The 17,811-nt window shown below is 41.9% G+C and overlaps 3 protein-coding genes across 8 annotated transcripts; 2 read left to right on the top strand and 1 right to left on the bottom strand.

Annotated features, from left to right (window-relative positions):
* Nucleotides 1-209: 209 nt before the first annotated feature.
* ythdf3 (YTH N6-methyladenosine RNA binding protein F3) lies at nt 210-7,129 on the bottom strand. 5 transcript variants are annotated; one of them, XM_085287211.1, is made up of 6 exons: nt 6,914-7,122; nt 6,573-6,815; nt 6,118-6,142; nt 5,836-5,915; nt 4,065-5,723; nt 210-1,267 (listed from the first exon to the last, which is right to left on the bottom strand). In XM_085287211.1, the coding sequence occupies exons 2-6, from the start codon at nt 6,594-6,596 to the stop codon at nt 1,244-1,246; spliced, it is 1,812 nt and encodes a 603-aa protein (XP_085143337.1). In that variant the 5' UTR covers nt 6,597-6,815; nt 6,914-7,122; the 3' UTR covers nt 210-1,243. The 5 variants fall into 5 exon arrangements, with proteins under 5 accessions (XP_085143337.1, XP_085143336.1, XP_085143339.1 ...); XM_085287210.1 differs by having other exon boundaries at nt 6,573-7,122; XM_085287214.1 differs by lacking the exon at nt 210-1,267 and adding an exon at nt 1,275-2,178 and having other exon boundaries at nt 6,573-7,129.
* A 934-nt stretch (nt 7,130-8,063) lies between these two features.
* Nucleotides 8,064-12,629, top strand: abhd10b (abhydrolase domain containing 10, depalmitoylase b). 2 transcript variants are annotated; one of them, XM_085287216.1, is made up of 5 exons: nt 8,064-8,211; nt 8,657-8,843; nt 9,682-9,793; nt 11,616-11,753; nt 11,844-12,629. In XM_085287216.1, exons 1-5 carry the CDS (start codon nt 8,118-8,120, stop codon nt 12,183-12,185), a joined length of 873 nt encoding a protein of 290 aa, XP_085143342.1. In that variant the 5' UTR covers nt 8,064-8,117; the 3' UTR covers nt 12,186-12,629. The 2 variants fall into 2 exon arrangements, with proteins under 2 accessions (XP_085143342.1, XP_085143341.1); XM_085287215.1 differs by having other exon boundaries at nt 8,084-8,271.
* Nucleotides 12,630-13,607: 978 nt separating this feature from the next.
* tagln3b (transgelin 3b) lies at nt 13,608-17,241 on the top strand. The gene is made up of 5 exons (XM_085287209.1): nt 13,608-13,873; nt 14,680-14,911; nt 15,714-15,888; nt 15,974-16,076; nt 16,166-17,241. Exons 2-5 carry the CDS (start codon nt 14,732-14,734, stop codon nt 16,305-16,307), a joined length of 600 nt encoding a protein of 199 aa, XP_085143335.1. The 5' UTR covers nt 13,608-13,873; nt 14,680-14,731; the 3' UTR covers nt 16,308-17,241.
* Nucleotides 17,242-17,811: the final 570 nt, after the last annotated feature.

Below are 17,811 nucleotides of genomic sequence, written 5' to 3'. Positions count from 1 at the left end.
TATTGTCCGACCTCTTTGAAGAATAAGCGGGAATGATGCGGAAAGGAGAGTTTCTGCTACTGTACTTGTTTATTGTAAGGGGCTTTTGTGGATTTTTTTAAGATTATTGAATGCATTAAATACTGAAAAAAAAAACATTATTTATAAAGGCAGAACACAGTGTGTACACATGTTGAGGCAAATATAAGAAAAGACACAAAAAGCAGTGATTTCGCTAAACATGAGTAATTTTTATTTAGCTAGTGAGTTACCTAGAGGAGAAAACTGTCACATCCTTGCAGATGATGTCTTGCCTTTTTGGAGGAATCTCTGTCAAGTCCAGCAGGTGTTGATGTGGAGGTTCTCCCAAAAGTGCTAAGAGTTGTTGAGGACAGACAGTCGGATTGGGCCTGAGGTACGGTAGAGTACACCAACATCAGAGCTAAGACAGTCAACCATGGGGCCAGCGAAGGCCACCGATAGTTCTAGCGCAGCAGCAGCAGCAGCTTTCTCCTCAGACAAATGCACTTCAGAATGACAGAATCACAAGGAAAAAAGGGGGTGGGTGGCAAAAAAACCCCAAAGATGTGCACTAGCCAGCACTTGCCAGCCTGCTGCATTATTGTTATCTTTTGGTACACAGAAACAAATGCAGAAAGGATGGAAACAGGTAGATGGAGGATACATCCTATGATTGGCATGATTGTGGCTGCTTCTCAATTATTTCATCCCACCTGTCAATGCCAGCCTCTGTCTGATGAGGATCAGATGGCTGAATACAGATTCAAGTACAAGACTAATTTATACATATCATATTTAATTGTCTTCCGGGCCTGATGAAGCTCATCAATATCCCAAACATTTGAGGCATTTAAAACAAAAACAAAAAAGGACAAATAAGCTTGGTGAAATCATCTGACTACTCGGGTTAGTCAGTTAGTTGCTCACAAACAAAATCAAAGAAGAAGAACAAAGTTAGAGAGTTAAGGGTATTGGTAGAGGCTGCTGAGGACTCGAAAGTGCTTTAAAGACAGAGTTTTTCATTGTGGGTTACGTTCTTTTTCTTGTGAGACAGGAACACGGGGTTTGATGCACCAGTCAACGGATACAGATGAGTCCAACTATGGTCATGTTCAAGTGTTCAGATACATTGTCATCTTCAGCGGAAAGATTGCGAAAGCCTTTCCTCCTTGTCGTTAGGCAAATTTGATTTAAGGTCCTACATCGTTAGTGTTGCAGTTCTAGCAGACAGCTTGCTTGAAGGTTACGGTTTATTTCTATTGCGCTCCTAGCAAAAGAAAAAAAAAAAAAAAGAACAACAAAAACAGAAAGAGATCATCAGTGGATTGTACCAGAATTGGGGCAGCAAGGGAGAAAAAACAATTATTAAAAAAAAAAAAAAATCTAAAAAGTGCAACATCCCTTTTTTGTAATGGAATAAAGATATATTGAAGCCAAAATCATCTATATTGTCAACATGTAGATGCACTCCTGTGCACAAAGAAGTTGGGATTACACTCAGTAACACTTACACGTCAAGCCCTATAGGTCTGTCAAAAGACTAATAGTCACGATTGTCAGAGATTAAAATACAATAAAATACAGTTTTTAGAAGGCACGTATCAAAGGACTGCCTTTGAACATGTCAGCAAATCTCATTTCTTCACATACAAATTCATATGAATTCTACATATATAAGCAATACTTGACTTATGAATTAAGAGTTTAAGTAATTCTTTATAATGTGTGTTAGAAAATCGCCACAGAATAATTACCAGAGTGCATGTGTTTAAGAGTATAGTGGTTATGCAGCTTTATAAAGAAACCACCTAAATGTAAAGTTTGGCTTCCAAATATTTAAAGGTTAGTGGCAGAATACTAATACTAAAACGATGTATATATACTGTGTTAAATACTGCAATCCAGTATAAACCATACAAATACAAGCACAGCTTCACTTAAAGACATCAGAAAAATCCTGAAAGATACAAAAAAAATGGTTAATTTAAAAACAAAACAAAATCTTCTATAAACAGGGCTAAAAAGCACATACTGCTGTTTAGTGATTTATAGTTGGCATGCTGATTTATTTAAAATACACTGGCAGGCAAAGTAATCAGTCACTGAAGTAAGAAATGCCTTGAGCATTTTGGTGTTTGGTGGGGAAAATAAGTGAGACAGCAAGCGAGCGAGTGTCCTCTGTAAGACAAACACAGAGAAAATGACTTTAGAAGACCTAAGGTATGCACTAACCAAATAACGAGCTATGTTTATACTGGCATGAGACTGAAGCAACGACACTCAGCTTGTAGTAATAACTCTAAAGCCAAGTTCCAGACAGCCATACTCAACAAAACATGAGTAATGACAAACAAATACACAAGGGTGTGTCGCAGATTTAGAAGAGTTGGTAAAGACACACTAAAATAGGTAAAATGCAAGTGGGGCATTGGAGTCAAAATAACCCCCAGAGGCTGATGGTTTTCTCCAGTTTTCAGTCGGAGTAGTGACCTCATTGAAGGTGTCCATATCAGTGCTCTGGGAAAACCACAGAGACCCAGGCCCCAGAGTAACTCTATCCCCAGTAGAGGAGCTCTTAGCACAGAAAGCTTCACAAAATGTAGTCTAGACTTGACTTATAGGTCTATATCGCTGCATGAAAAGGGGTCACATTAATTTTAAAAAAAGCGTGTAATTCATTTCTTAGTAAAAAGTAGTAAGAAAAAGGGTTTTCCACCTTAATAATCAGCTAAGACTGGGAATGTATTACATGTATTACAGCTGAGTGGAATTCATCCCATCATGTTATGAGCATCCACACCACAGGAAAGGAGCTTCCCTCTGAGTATTAATCACCAAATTAGTTATGCTAATCAAATCCTGTAACAACATTTAGATCCAAAGTTACTTCTAAAGAAAACACTCTGCGAAGGTGTTTTTTGTGCAGGTAGCTGTGCTGCTTTGACACCTCTCAAAGTTCAGGAAGGATTGGCCAAACAACAGAGAACAATTAACCTTGTCAGCCTTAGGAGGCGGAGCCCTCACTCGGCCGATCCTGTCATGTAGGAGGTTAGGGATACAAAAAGCAGAACGGCGCAGGATGAAACTGGCTTTCTACTGACAGGTTGTTTTCAGAAGCCTGAAAACACTGACTTGAAATATTTATGAGAAAGTAACCCAGCGCATATTAACAAGGTCAGCTGTGAGCAGCCAATACAGCATCAATAGAGCACCAGTAGTGGGGGAGTAGGTGGAAAAGAAGGGAGTGGGTCGTGGGATGGGGTAGGTTTCTAAACGCATTAGATTAGCATACCGGTGAATCTAAGAATGGATGCAGCAGAGAGCTATCAGTGATACCATGTTGTTTGCCTTTTTGGCTGATGTTTTTCCACAGCAGCAGCCTCCCACGGAGTTTTCACTACATTTGTGGTACACCGCTGTTATTACCACGGTAACATATTTTAGTTTCCCCAATGAGAAGCTTATTCTGTGCTCGTTTTTACTTACAATCTCACCGTGCATTTTTAGAATACATATTCCTGGCAAACTGCGCCGACTGTGCCGTGGCAATTTGCAGACAGTTTGTAGGCCAGGAGCTTATGTTGGTAAAGGCTAATAAAGCATGAGGAGCCAGTGGAGAGCAGGGGCTCGGTGTTCAAAGGAAGATCGGAGCCTGCGTCTGCCTTTGTCTGGCAGAAGGAATGCCAGGAATCTAGACTATTTCAGGAAAACTTAATGCATCCAGCTCCATTTGGGCAGATCGTCGCAATCTCAGCAGCATGAGATGGCTGATGAGAAATCAGTGTTTTCTTGAGCCTGCTTATGAGTAATGGTGCCATGTCAATCTGCTGACAGGCCTCTGGGAACTTCCATTTACAGCAGACTGTTCATTCAGCAACAGGATGTTACAACCTCTGAGCAGGTGGAACAAGATCAGCTGATTACAGTCTGACAACAGCCTGCAGCAGTGACTGTGTGAAAGTTAGCCTCCCTTTGAATTAAAGGGCGATAAAACTGAACTACCTTGGCACATGCAAACAAGATATTTACAGAGGACAAGGCTCTTATAGCATGTATTATCTCACCTTCCTCAGAGCCTCCTCCTCTTCCTGACGTTTCTCATAATGTGCAAAGTCATCAAAGATTGAGGTGGTATGCTTGTAAGTGGCGATAACTTTAAGCACTTGTTTGGCCTTCTCCAGAGGCACTTCCTGAGTGTCCCTGGAGTTGGTCACTGGCTTGTTGTCATTGTTCTCCAGCCGGATGTGACGCAGCTGGTTGTTGGGCACGTCTTTGATGAAAATCCACTTTACCTCAAACTTGCCCTTCCACTTATCCTGAGACCAGACGCCTGCATAGGCATTGTAGTCCACCGGTGAGCGCATTTCAGCTACGCCACAAAAGTGCCCACTGCCGTTGACACTGAACAACAAGTACAGGGGCCCCTTGTTGCCCAGGGAGCGGTAAGCACCATCCAGGCGCTTGTTGCCATGTTCTGTACTGCACCAGATAGAGTACTTGATTGAGCGGTGGATGTCATCTTCTGAATAGCTCTTGATAATGAAAACGCGCCCATTTTTCAAGTTCCAGTCAAAGTCTTTGGGGTTGTAGTTGTTGAGGGCACGAAGTTTCTCCAGCACTGGGTGCACTTCTCCAGAGCAAGGGGAGGCACTCGGTGGGATTCCAACACAAAGACCAAAGCCCTCGCCACGGTTCCTCGGAGCCACCCAGCGGTTAGGGGGCGGGCCAGGTTGTTGGGGTGGTTGCTGATGAAGAGGCTGAGGGGGTTGGGAAGGAAGGTGCAGGTGTGGTGGACCAGGGGGCAGAGGCTGGGGGTGTTGAGGGGACTGGAGAGACTGGAGTTGGAAGGGTTGGTGTTGGTGTTGGTGTTGGTGCTGGTGCTGAGGCTGAGGGGGTAAAGGGTTCTGCAGTAAGGGCTGTGGCTGACCAAGGAGAGGCTGCTGCACCAGAGGCTGGGGGGGCATCATAGTCTGAGCTAATGGGGGCTTGTTCAGAGAGCCCTTATCATCCCAAGTACCAATGTTCATATTGTGCTTTATAGGGGGTGGGGGAATAGCGGCGCCTCCCCCTATCCCCATGTTGGCTTTGGGTTTGACCTTGGGTTGTGGTTTGGCCGGCTTCTTGGCAATAGCTGCCCAGGAAGCGGGTTTAGGTGCAGAGGAGCTGACAGACGGAGGGAGGTTGCTGGCCGACATGCTGCTCATACCTGCTGTGCCTCCTAAAGGTGAGCCCACAGTTTTGGTGACAGCTGCCACCATGTCTGTACCCAGCTTTAGCCCCGTCATACCCTGCTCAATGCTGCTCAGCACCGGGACCTTACTGAGCTGGGTGTCGCTTCCAAAGCCCGCCTGTCCGTCCGTGATGGCTCGACCCAGCGAGCTCGGGGCGTACCCATAGCTATTGCTGTAGACTGAGCTCTGTGTGGACTGGCCCTGAGAGACACTAGTACCCCAGGTGGAAAAGTCTGCATTGCCCGGAAAAAAGTTGAAGCCGTGCTGCCCAAGGAAGGGAGGGGTGTTTCCCAGGGCACCCGGTTGACTGAAAACACCATCAGGGATGAAGTGTGGCTCGCCATTGCTCATCTGTCCATAGGTAGTTAAGTAGGGCATAGGTGGGTCTCCTGCTGTGGACCAAGCAGCCTCCCCCAGAGAGTAAGGGAAACCAATGGATGGAGCATAGTAGCTGGGCATGTAGGGATCAGACATTGGTGGATAGCTGTTACTCTGTGTGGCCAAAAAGAAAGTCACAGGTTATACAGAGTGACAACAAACAAGCAAGAAAATTCTGTGTGCAAGTCATTTGTCCATAATACATGGTACTCGTGTGCCTCCTTACCTGATTTGTCTGGCCGCTTAGGTAAGGCTCAAAATCATCATCATTTACACCATCCTTTTGATGCATTGATCCGTTTTGCACTAAGATCAGAAACAAGGGACATTCAATACGAGAAATTCAGAAAGAAAGATGTAATCAGAAACATTTTACTCACAGGTTTTCAGCAGCTAAAGTAAACAAGGCTAACATAAATAAGCTGCAGTTTTGAATAGCATGGTAGCTAATTGGACATGAAAACAGCCTGCAGTGCCACACTGGAAACGCCACAGTATAAAGCCTTACCTTTATTTCCTTGTCCTTTAGGTCTCTGAGGAAAAAATACATAAAAAAAAAAGAAAAAAAAGAAATGAGACTAGTATCAGATCACGACAGGAAACAAGAAACACACGCACACTGACAGAGCAGGCTGTATCCCTACATAAATAAATATATAAGTCGACGATCCAGTCAACCTCAGGCTGAAGCATCAGCCCGGATGCTAACATTTACAGGTTGCTTCGTATTATTGACCGGATGTCAAACGCTCTGACATCCAGTAAACGGTGCCGCATTGGCAAACCCACCCGGCTACAGCTAGAGTTGATTAGTAGTACAGTCGGCCTACATTACAGCTAATAGCTATCACACATCAAAGACTTTGGAGCCTGTTTGCCGAGCCAGATCAAACTGTTGTCGGCAAAGTTTCATTCCGCAGCACCGCTAAATCCGTAGCACCGTTCCGCTTCCGACACACGAACCTGATCGACGGTGGTCGCAGACATCCTCCAGGAACCGAAACTGATGGCTGTTTGTGAGACTGTCCACGGCTTCCTCTCTCTCCCTCTCTGCACTTTGGTGCTTTGCTGGCTCGTCTCTTCGATTGTCCAATCACTCTGTTAACGTTACAAGGCGGCGTTTTTTCCCTTTTCCTTTCCTCCTGCCGTGTTCAGATCCTGACGACGATTCGCTGCTTTTGGCTGTTACAAACGGCGACTTTGTGTCTGCGGAGAGGGCGTCAGTTAACGTGTCCGATCCTGCCACAGATGGTGTTTATCAGTCAAGCCCAAACTGACTAGTGCCTTACTGGAATATCCCTTACCATATTCCACAATGGCGGATAGGCTTTTTACTCCCGCTTCCGTTCCGTTCTGCTGCTCCGTGACCTTCCGCCTGTGACGCTCTGAGTCATGTTACAAACTGACACTTCACATGACGGTCACAACAACTTCTCGGCTACCATGTCCGCAGCAGTGTCACCCCCTCTGTTACCCCTACTCACAGTAAAATAGGCACACTGCTTCACTGATTGTAGCTTAGCGCGCATCTGCTAACCCCGAGCACTGGATGCATGCGTGAAACCCGCATAGAAACGTTAATAAGTAGTACATTTACTAGTTTTCATAGTATTCTGTTACTCTTATGTTATATTTTCTTTTTTGGCATGTGACTTCTGTTATATTATTTAATATTAAATATATTAAAATAAATCAAACATGATGCATGACACTGCACAAACACTTTTAAAAAACCACTATAAAACTACAACATGAAAGATGATATTTACTCATAAATAAAGGCAGTATTGCTCACAACAGCTATTTTGATTTGCTTGATTTGCGTTGCTTATTTAATTTGTGATCTTTTTCTTAAATATATACGTAATATAATACATAGTTGTATGTAAAGAGACCTCACTGTTTGTTTTTATGTGTGCTTTTTTGTTTTCTATTTATCTGTAGTTATTAAGTTGAATACATGTGTGCACTACAGGTTTGATAATCTGCACACTGATGATTATTATTATTATCTATTTAGTCTTTTTTTTAACAACTTAATGCGTTTTGAGCTAGTATTACTAAGTCTGAGTGTTGCTGTCAGTTCAGTGAATGCACTTAAGAATTAAAGAGTGACCAAAAGGGGCTTTTGGTTACAGTATGCTTGTTTTAGAGAAATAATAACAAACTTCATTTTAAAGATTTTTTTTTTCGTGATTGCCAAGATGAAGAAGCTTTACTGCACTGGTGCAGGTGACGACATTTTCCCAAGTATTCCACTTTAATAGCCTTTTGAGGTACCCCCTACCCACCCAAATGTGTAAATGTCTACATTTTCTTTCTTCATTATACTTTTAGTGCAAGTTTAATGCGTGGCTTTTATTGCTAAGGCAGTATATTTCCACTGAAGTAAAGGAATGTAGTACAGGACGCAATGTACATCTACTTTGAACTACAACTGTTGTGCGGCTTGAAACAAGACTCGCGGCTCCAACTCTCGCGATATTTCCTCAGTGGTCTCGGAGCAGTATGGCAGCCGTCGCGCTGAGGTCTTGCCGCAGAGGACTTTCGCAGATTTTAAGCAATGGGGGGCTCGCAGCTCTGTCTTCAAAGCGTCTGGAAGGTTTGTTGAGGTGTCCTCTTATGGCAGGAACACTTGGTAACGTTCGTGTGTCTTACAGAGGTATTTAAACACGTCGGAGGGGGTGTGGCTCGCACAGACTGCGTCGTCTTAAAAATATTTTAGGACATGAACGGCGAAATGTTAACTCTCGGAATGCTTTTGCGCCATTTTTGGTCAGATTTGGTAGAATTTCTAAAATGCTTAGAAAGCTAATTACACTCGCTTGAGTAAATCGCTGCTATGTTCCATCGATGTGAAAGAAATGCCCATGCCCATGCTCTTGCATCGAGATGAGCTTGATCCTACGCGGGGCATGACATGTGTCCAGCAAAGTTCGCAAAACTGAGCGAAAATTCTGTACAGGGAGTCATTAATGTAACAAATTCAATATCAATAAATAATATTCAATGTCAATAAATAACAAAACTAATGTTCTGTGAAACAGAACCCAGGAGGCACAAATCTTCGGTTCAGTATGCTTCACGACCAGATCTCCCAAAGCTGGCCTACAGAAGAGTGAAGGGAAAGAGCCCAGGTGTGGTTTTCCTCCCAGGTTATGGCTCCAACATGAATGGACAGAAAGCTGAGGCGCTGGAAGAGTTCTGTAGGTCACTGGGACACTCATACCTCAGGTAAGTTATCCAAACATATCACTCTGAGAGAGAAGCCCGATGCTGAGCATAGCATTAAATCAAGTTTAAAAAATAAAGCTAAACACAGTCAATCCAAAGCGAGCTATAGGACTGCAAGAGGCACAAATGAAATAAATGAATTGGGGGGGGGAAACCCATCATCCAACTGATATAGAATTAAAAATAGAGAAATTTGATCTGCAAACAAGAATCAAGTGACCAATAAGTACAGCTGCGTTGTCTTTTAATGTGTTTGTTAATGTTGAAGTTAATAGAGGAAAACACCTCTATATGTAGGAGAGTATTAAAAATATGCTGTTGCTATACGGTGTTTTTGTTTGCACACAATATCAATTTCTATATACCTTTTGAATATACTGTAACTGAGACTTTTTTTTTGCTGGGATGCATCTTTTATATTAGCTGAAACCAAAACAAGATCTAGTAAGTAAACTGAAAACCAAAAGTATTATAGCTATATGGAAATATATATAGATTAATTGATAGATTTAATTAATCCCACACTGGGGAAATTCACTTGTTACAGTAGAACAAATGTCAGGAAGAAAAAAAAGTGAGTTAGAGTTATATGATGGAAAGAAAAATGAATAGTTGTCTGTTAAAGCACGGAGGAATGAATTGATGAATAATTTAATTATCCTAAAAATACCGCCACCTTTCATCGTGTGAAGTCTGAAGTTCCTGGTTAATCAAGTGGCTCCAGTTCTGAACAATAAGAGGCTTGTTAGGTCGCATAAACTTGTCTGTAGCCTTGTATGACTTGCCATTGTTTTAGCTTCAGATATTCACCCACTTTGTGCTATTTGTGGTTTTCCAGGTTTGATTACACAGGACATGGAGCCTCAGGAGGTGTGCTATCAGAAGGAACTATTGGTACCTGGAAAAAAGATGTCCTTTTTGTGTTGGATGAGTTGGCAGAGGGGCCACAGGTAAATATTTCCTAGGCTAATTCCATTGCTAGTTAGAGGAGGTAAGTAATCAGTCAAGTTATGTAAATTTTGAACGGCAGGCTTGGTCATTGGTCCTGCATTAAGATTATCAGGTTCCTGAGAATAATCCTCAAAGGTTTTCATTAGACCAGTAATATCAGACAAACAAATATATGAAACCTTGAAAATAAGGACCTAAATGCAATAGAGCTTCAATCATTTCTTCAATTTGTTAAATTGCAACTATGTTGTTTTTAATAACCTACAGGTAAGTAATGCATCATCACGTTTCAGTGTATTTGAAGTTGGCAATTACCAGAGTCAGTCTGTCTTCTGGCAACATTTATAGTAGGTTTTACCAGAAATGCAGGTATGCTTGCCAATCTCATTTTGCTGCAAAAATAAATAAATAAAGATAATTTTATCTTGTGGGATAAAACAAATATTGATAAAAGGAGGTGATTATTTTATTCTAGTATTCAGCATATTGCAAAAATATTAAATAGACAAATAATGTCATGTCGTGAGCAAAGTATTGTGGTAGTATAGTAGTAGTCCCACTTCTATACTTATGCACATGCACATTTGTGATGCGCAATGAGTCTCCTGCAGCGTAAACTACATTTTGGGGGAGAGGAGGGAGCCGCAGGAGACCCAGCGTGCTAAGTAAAGGATATTGTTGAGCTACATACGTGTTGAAAATTTGACCCACTGACTCCATTGACGATGCACAATCCTGTAAATGTTTTTTTTTTTTAATGAGGATGAGTCTCATTTTAGGCTGGGAAGTTGTGGGGTCTTTCACTGACAGTGCTGGGTTTATGTCTGATTACCAATGATCCTTAAAATAAAGCTTGAGACGGTATGATACAGAAGCTGATTGGACCTGCAGGTGGTCAGAGGGCAACAGAAACAGCAGAAGTGATGGGAGCAGTGCGTGGCTCCGCAAGAGGATACAATTAAGCAGTACAGGACTCCAGTGAAAGCTTTATTTTTAATTTTTTTCACATGACTGTAGACCGATAAAACGCATACAAAATACACACAACAAAATACCTAAAATAAGTTGACATATGCACATGACATGCAAAATATTCCCCAATTCAAAACCTAAAGAATATCTTATTGTCCTCTACTGAAAAATTCTGATCTTATAAATGTACAAAAATATTCATAAGGTCAGTTGCTGAGCACGGCATTTCTGCTGCTGCATTGAAAACCCTTCCCTAGAGTCTGTGTGCTGGAGGCTTCAAATCTCTACATTTACGTGTAAGCTGCATACTCAGCCATAGCTGGCAGTAGCCACAGCTACTTGTAATGTCCTGAAATTCTGCTGTTGTTGAAGGTGGACGCGGAGAAAATCTCCCCTTTTACCAGATGAATCTGAAAATAGCCTTCTAGTGTCAAACTCAGCACTTAACGTTATTCTGCACAGTGAATCCAAAGCTAACAAGTAAAGGCAAAACAGGGCTGGGAGCAGGTTTAGTGACACCTCAATGGGTGCATTTAAAATTCTCATTTGCAGTAACTAAACTGGGTTCATGAGCGAATCAATAACAGAGATGTAAAACCTTCCTAAATTCTACCTCCAGTGTTGCTTTTCCCCCTCATTTCACCAGAAGATGGCACTGTTGCCACATTTATACCACAGCTTTTGTTTTCAACCGTTCTACTGCATGAATGTGTGGTTTCTTAAAAATGTTTGAAGTGAGGTATCCAAGTTTGTTTTGTTTTTTTTGTTTGTTTTGGGTTTTTTTTTTTTTTTTTTTACCAACTATCAGTTGAGCTATATTTAATTTGTGGTGTTTTTGCCATCTTGTAGATACTGGTTGGTTCCAGTATAGGTGGTTGGCTTATGCTGCTGGCAGCCATTGCCAGACCAGAGAAGACAGCTGCACTGGTGGGCATCTCCACTGCCGCTGATCATGTTGTCACAGCGTTCAACTCTCTTCCGCTGGAGGTGAGAATATAAAATAGAATAACATGTGTAATTATTTTTTGTTTTAAATATTTTCTCATCTAAGTGTGATATTTCTGTGTTCAAATGCAGACACGCAAGGAGTTTGAGGCCAAGGGGGAGTGGACTATACCCACCAAACACATGGAGGAGGGTGTTTACAAGTTTAACATGGACTTTTTGCGTGAGGCAGAAAATCACTGTGTTCTCCAGAGTCCCATCCCCATTACCTGCCCCGTGCGGCTCATTCATGGGCTCAAAGACGAGGATGTCCCCTGGCACATCTCCATGCAGGTTGCAGAGCGTGTCCTCAGCTCCGACGTGGACGTCATCCTCCGACGACATGGCCAGCACCGCATGTCTGACAAGGACGACATCAAGCTTATGGTCTACACCATTGACGATCTCATCGATAAGCTGACCACTATGGTCTGAGTAAGGAATAGGAAAGTGAGCCAGAGATGTTCCTAAGATTAAAAGATAATGACTTTGTTAACTGGGAAGTCAACCCTCAAGGATATTACCAAACAACGGCATGTTGCACCGCCAAATATGACCTTTTATCCATCTATGTTTTTCATCCCGTACTTCATCATGTCAACATGTTGGAAAATTGAAAACTATATTGTAAGGGAGCCCTCCTGCTAGCTGTTCCCTTGTATCTTCAGGTTGCATTTGTATGTGCTCCAGGTTATTGTATCAAGTGTTACGTTTGGTAAGCCGTTCTTAGGTCTGCCATTGCTGCTGTCTCTGCCGTTGTTCTTACTGTTTGGCTGTCTCTTCCCCTCCTTCCCTCCTCCATCTTTACTTAGAAACACAGTTTTCCTGTGCCTTTTTAATCACTTTTCACCCGTTTTGGCTAATAAAACCTTTGCACACTAGAGTGCAGGTCTCAAGTCTGTGAAAGTGCACACACAGATAACACAAGCAACATTATGTGGCGACAAAGAGCAACTGAAAGCTGCATTCAGGTGCATTCAGAATAAATTGCACTGGGAGATATTAGTTGGAAAATATAGTTTATTCAGAGTCGGAGAGGATTTTTATCTATATATTTGTCTAACTGGGGAAAATACAAAAAGTCACACCCGAACGTATATCAGCACCATTACTAAGTAGGGTTAAGAATATAGTGATACTTGTACAATGTAAATTGTCAGTGCGAGCAGAAACCAAGAGTTTTTGGTTTCTTTGTATTTGCACAACATTTCTGTTACATAACTCCGGCCTGCTGAAAGGAGCCACTGAGCTGTTGATTATTAACATGTAACTGGCCACTGGGTGCTCTATGCTCAATGGGGTGAAACCAACCACTTGGGAGCTCTCAGGTCCACATAACTGCAGCAGTGACCTTTAACTTATGGCTGAGCTGGGTATCCAGTCATCTGGCATGCTTAAACTAAACTCAGATGTCAGCTTGTGACTGTATTAATAAATTACATTTACTGTGTTGCTCCTGCTTGGACAGAAGTGTCCCATGTTTTAGTTATGTTACCGTGTAGCTGGATCAAGTAAAAAAGAACACTGTTCAAGTTGAACCATGGTGCTCATCCAAGATAAAGCTCAAATTCAATTAGCTATAATGAATGGGTCCCAGTGCTGAAATCAAACAGTCTCTGCACTGTGCAGAAACCCAGGAGGTAGACCAGCACTTTAAAGAACACAACATAGACAACTGTTGTTGAGCAAGTCAGTGTAGCTGCCAACTGATCAGCTATGATGAAATAAAAGAGGATTATCTTGTTTGCTGTGATCTCCATCTACTATTGCCTTAAAGTCGCAGGCGGTAGTTCAAAGATTTGATTTGACACCATCATGTGCCTCTGCTTTGACGAGGATCCGTTCAATGCCGAATGAGCTGAGCGTGCACTACAGTGACCACTATCCTGGAGCGCAGTCACGTCGCAGTCTGTGCTGAGAGTGACTCTGGGGACACCTCCCGGGGGAGCTGCCATATAAAACCAGTGGCTCGCTCCTCCCGGACAAAGTGAGGTCCAGCCTCGTGCCATCAGCACGGATGCTTCAGCACTTCAGCATCCTCAGCCTCAGCTCAGCTTTAGCTCAGCGGAATTAACGCATCGGATACGGGACGAATCTGACCTTTCTCCCTGCTGTCCTCAGTAGTAAGTGCATCATTGCTTTTCACCCCCTCGATAAAAACGCTGTGAGTGCATGACTTTTGCAGCATATAATGCATATATGCAAACAATGCGGCGTCACGGCTGCCATGTGAGCTTTGGACGGCTCCCTTTCTGTTTTAACAAGCTGCAGAATGCGTAGCAATGTGGCATGGTGTTATCAGGTAACGGGACTTTATGTTTCATGCATTACATTTAAGTTTACTGCGCACTTTGTGAACGATGCAGTGAACGGCAGGTGATGTATTCCCAAAACGCTTATGCGTAAAAGGGGACTGACGTAATTAAATTAAACTCTATTGCAGCTAAAAATAGCGCAACGTGAACTTCTGTATATTGTTGGAAGCTCCCTTTTAAAAATGAAAAAAAAAAGGATATAAACTTTTCGTGAAAATACATTTGATTATTTAATTTGCGCCATGTTGCCTGCGCGGAGGTTATACTTGAACGGACATCAAGTACAGCGCATCTTTGCGCTCGGTGTGCCGGAAACGGGATTCATCGTTGCCATAGCAATAAGAGGGCTTGTCCGTGTTCTGGGCGGCAGTGAGAGGACCACACCCATTCTGTGCTAGAGGCTCCAAAGATGTCTCTGGGTGGACCGATGGATGGGAAGCGAGACGTGTGCTGATGTGGCTTTTATCTAAACATTAACATTTTGTTTTATTTAAAAGAATATTGTAACCAATATGGAAAATTGATTTAGATCAGACAAAATGGTAACATAAAATATAACATGAGAAGATTGCACTGGTGCAATGATTGATGATGAAATCGTTTGTTCTCTTCAGGCAAATTGCACACTGCATAGAAAATATATACTAGATTCCTGGGAGACCCACAATGGCAAACAGAGGGCCCAGTTACGGACTGAGTCGAGAGGTGCAGGAGAAGATTGAGCAGAAGTATGATCCTGACCTGGAGCAAAGGTTGGTCGATTGGATAATTGCACAGTGCGGAGGAAACCTGGAGAAACCACAGCCGGGAAAGCAGAACTTCCAGAAATGGCTGATGGATGGAACAGTGAGTGTCTGCAGCATAGTTTTCTGCTTGAAATAGAAGCTTGCCTTAAATAATTTAGGATAGCTCTGTGAGATTTAAAGAGCTCAAGGTTGGCAAAAGTCTAAAAAAAAAGTTTTTTAAATTTTTTATATACTAAAAATATAAAATATAAATATATTAATATTCTCTTTTTATTAGAATTTCTTTATGTACTATTGGCTAAGTTGCAATTAGGTTGTTAAAAGAATACTTGTGTTTTGTGTTATTGATAAGTCACTGATAGCAAACGGCAGTTTGAAAATTGCTAACTACTATGGCTATACTGATCTCTGTAAGCCTCTGATTTAAAAACTCCTCTATCTTCACAGTGAAGATGCTTACCAGTGCACCCTTCACTTTGCTGTCTTTTGCCATGCTCTTTAGCTGACTAATGCTAAAAAAAAAAATACTTAGAGAAAACAATCATATGACGCAGATACATCAATTTATGACCTAATAATTAACTCTAGAGATAAGAGTGTAATGCAATCAGAGGCCATTGCATGTTCACAGCAAAGTGACTCAGACTTTTTGTGAATTAGAAGACACTCTTCCTCTCCAGAGACCACACTTCTTCTCGAAATTAAGCTGTTACTAAAGTACAAATTGGAAAGGGAAGATAAGACTACAACCCAGAATAAAAATGTCCATATTAGATTAGGCGTGTCAAATGACAATGTCTTTGGGTGAGCTATTCCTTTAAGAACCATGAGTCATTAGTATGGTATGGTCAGTATGTCGGTTGATGACAGTCAATGCAGATTCCTGACCTCTTTTGTCCCAGATTCTCTGTAGACTCATCAACAGCCTTTATCCGAGGGGGAAGGAACCCATCAAAAAGATCCCAGAGTCTCAGATGGCCTTTAAACAAATGGAGAAGATCTCCCAGTTCCTGCAAGCCGCAGAAGCTTATGGAGTCACAACCACTGACGTCTTTCAAACTGTAGATCTCTGGGAGGGTAAACTCTATCTTCTGATGCAGTCATGTTTACTCTATTTAATAGTCACCAGATGATTTACAAAATGTTTACAATCTGGCTACAGGAAAAGACATGGCAGCAGTCCAAAGGACCCTAATGGCTCTGGGGAGTTTGGCTGTCACCAAAGACGACGGTCAATACAGAGGCGATAGAGACTGGTTCCACAGGTGGATACACAGCGAAGCAAAACAAAAAGAACTCAATATCTTCACAACTGCACAGCTAATCCTGTAACCATATTGCTGTTTCTATTCAGGAAAGCCCAGGGGTACCGAAGAGAATTCACCGACGAGCAGCTACGCCAAGGACAGAGTTTAATTGGCCTCCAAATGGGCAGCAACCGTGGGGCTTCCCAGTCTGGTATGACAGGCTATGGCATGCACCGTCAGATCATGTAGACCCATTACTACCCTTGCTGTTCTGCTTCCAGACCTTACTCTCTCCTAACACCACAAATATTGTAGCCCCAAAAACCTTCCTAAGCTTCGTAGCACCTGCCACGTTAACCTCAGTTTCCCTGAAAGTGCTGCTTTTTCCACACAGTGTTTTATTCACACTTTGAAAAAAATGATGTCAGATGCTGTAGCTCTCCTTCTTTGGACTCTCCTTCCCTTCCTCTCTCCCAGGATCTCACGTGCTGTTTCCTAACTATCACTCTTAACTCCATTTGGTTACTTTTCAGGTCCAGATGTTTACTTTACATGGAACTCAGTGTTTCAGCATCGGTTTAGTCTTGCAAAGTGTTTAAATAAAATCTCTATACAATGCAAGTCATCAGAGTTGTACATATATTTACGGAAGTACTGTAAGCCACTGTTAGAGCATGCCGTATGCTATGCATTTTTAATTATCGACACATTACATTTCTTTGCTTGTTTTAGGATGGCTACTGTTACCCTGTAATTATTTAGCCTTAAACCTAATGGAACTTAATGATTGACGATGTCTCTGCTATCTTGTCTGAAGACTTGTTGCAGTATCCTCTGTAACCAAATCAACCTCACGTGGTGCCTGGTTATGGGACTACAAAGACTGGGTCCTGATATACTGGCCTCAAATTATAAATGAGAGTCATTCATTCTGAGCCATGCCCTTGTTATTTGTTTGTTAGATTACATATTGTACTGTGTCTCTTTTGTGCGCAACAAGCAAGTAAATGTGCAGTAGCCAACATGTACAACAGTGGACTTTTCATCTCTGATGCCAGTTGATTACACTGCTTGAATGTGCCCTTTTATGTGTATTATATTTTTAAAATATATTTATATCTGGAAGCCTGTAAGAAGAATTATTTAAAAAAAATAAAAAATAAAATAAAGTACACTATGATAAGAGGTATTTGTGTCAGTTTTTACAAAGCAAAAGTTGAGCAACTGCTGTGTACTCAGGGTGTTGGGTGAATTTTTCTTTCCCCCGTTATCTTGGTTTTATGTTCCAGCTCCTCCCTCATGCCCATCCCTCTGTTCTCTGCTCACTGTACACAATCTAATAAAGCATATGCTGTGCAGCATAATGATTAGGCTGCTTGTTTCTGATTCAAGCCTGTGTGCCAGCAAACCTTTGCCTTGCTGAGTAGACTTCAGTCAGATATTAAATCCCTCCCTGCTCCTGTAACGCCCTTTAATAGATGATCTTACCACTGTAAGAACAAAGACTAGAACTACTTCAAAGTGTGTGTAACCTTCATATCCTTTTATTCTGTCCATTTTGATCCATTTTGATACTTAACAAAATGCAATTATAGTGACGCCTTTTTGAAGTGTCCTGGTATGTAATGTTTAGACTACAAAAGGTCACGTTTATTTCAGTGATCCAGTTTATGGGGTCACTTGCTTGCATCTGTTTGGCTGCTAAATGGCACATATGCGAAATACATGCTTTAACTGACATTTTAGTTTGCTA

The sequence above is a fragment of the Mchenga conophoros genome, linkage group LG9 (genome assembly GCF_057382185.1).
Source record: "Mchenga conophoros isolate Kocher_MC1m ecotype Shallow Benthic linkage group LG9, M_conophoros_male_GT1.1, whole genome shotgun sequence".
NCBI lineage: Eukaryota > Metazoa > Chordata > Actinopteri > Cichliformes > Cichlidae > Mchenga > Mchenga conophoros.
The sequence above is the reverse complement of the archived record's forward strand: the minus strand, read 5'-3'. Positions and strand labels throughout refer to the sequence as shown.

What these genes read in the sequence shown, in the direction of transcription:
- tagln3b (XM_085287209.1), top strand. Translation starts at nt 14,732, where the DNA reads ATGGCAAACAGAGGGCCCAGTTACGGACTGAGTCGAGAGGTGCAGGAG. An exon ending in AATGGCTGATGGATGGAACA is followed by an intron (nt 14,912 to 15,713) that starts GTGAGTGTCTGC and finishes CTTTTGTCCCAG; the next exon opens with ATTCTCTGTAGACTCATCAA. An exon ending in GATAGAGACTGGTTCCACAG is followed by an intron (nt 16,077 to 16,165) that starts GTGGATACACAG and finishes GTTTCTATTCAG; the next exon opens with GAAAGCCCAGGGGTACCGAA.
- abhd10b (XM_085287215.1), top strand. Translation starts at nt 8,118, where the DNA reads ATGGCAGCCGTCGCGCTGAGGTCTTGCCGCAGAGGACTTTCGCAGATT. An exon ending in CGTTCGTGTGTCTTACAGAG is followed by an intron (nt 8,272 to 8,656) that starts GTATTTAAACAC and finishes TCTGTGAAACAG; the next exon opens with AACCCAGGAGGCACAAATCT. An exon ending in AGTTGGCAGAGGGGCCACAG is followed by an intron (nt 9,794 to 11,615) that starts GTAAATATTTCC and finishes GCCATCTTGTAG; the next exon opens with ATACTGGTTGGTTCCAGTAT.
- ythdf3 (XM_085287214.1), bottom strand. Translation starts at nt 6,596, where the DNA reads ATGTCTGCGACCACCGTCGATCAG. An exon ending in TAAGCGGCCAGACAAATCAG is followed by an intron (nt 5,724 to 5,835) that starts GTAAGGAGGCAC and finishes TTGGCCACACAG; the next exon opens with AGTAACAGCTATCCACCAAT. An exon ending in AGGAGGAGGCTCTGAGGAAG is followed by an intron (nt 2,179 to 4,064) that starts GTGAGATAATAC and finishes TTTGTCTTACAG; the next exon opens with AGGACACTCGCTCGCTTGCT.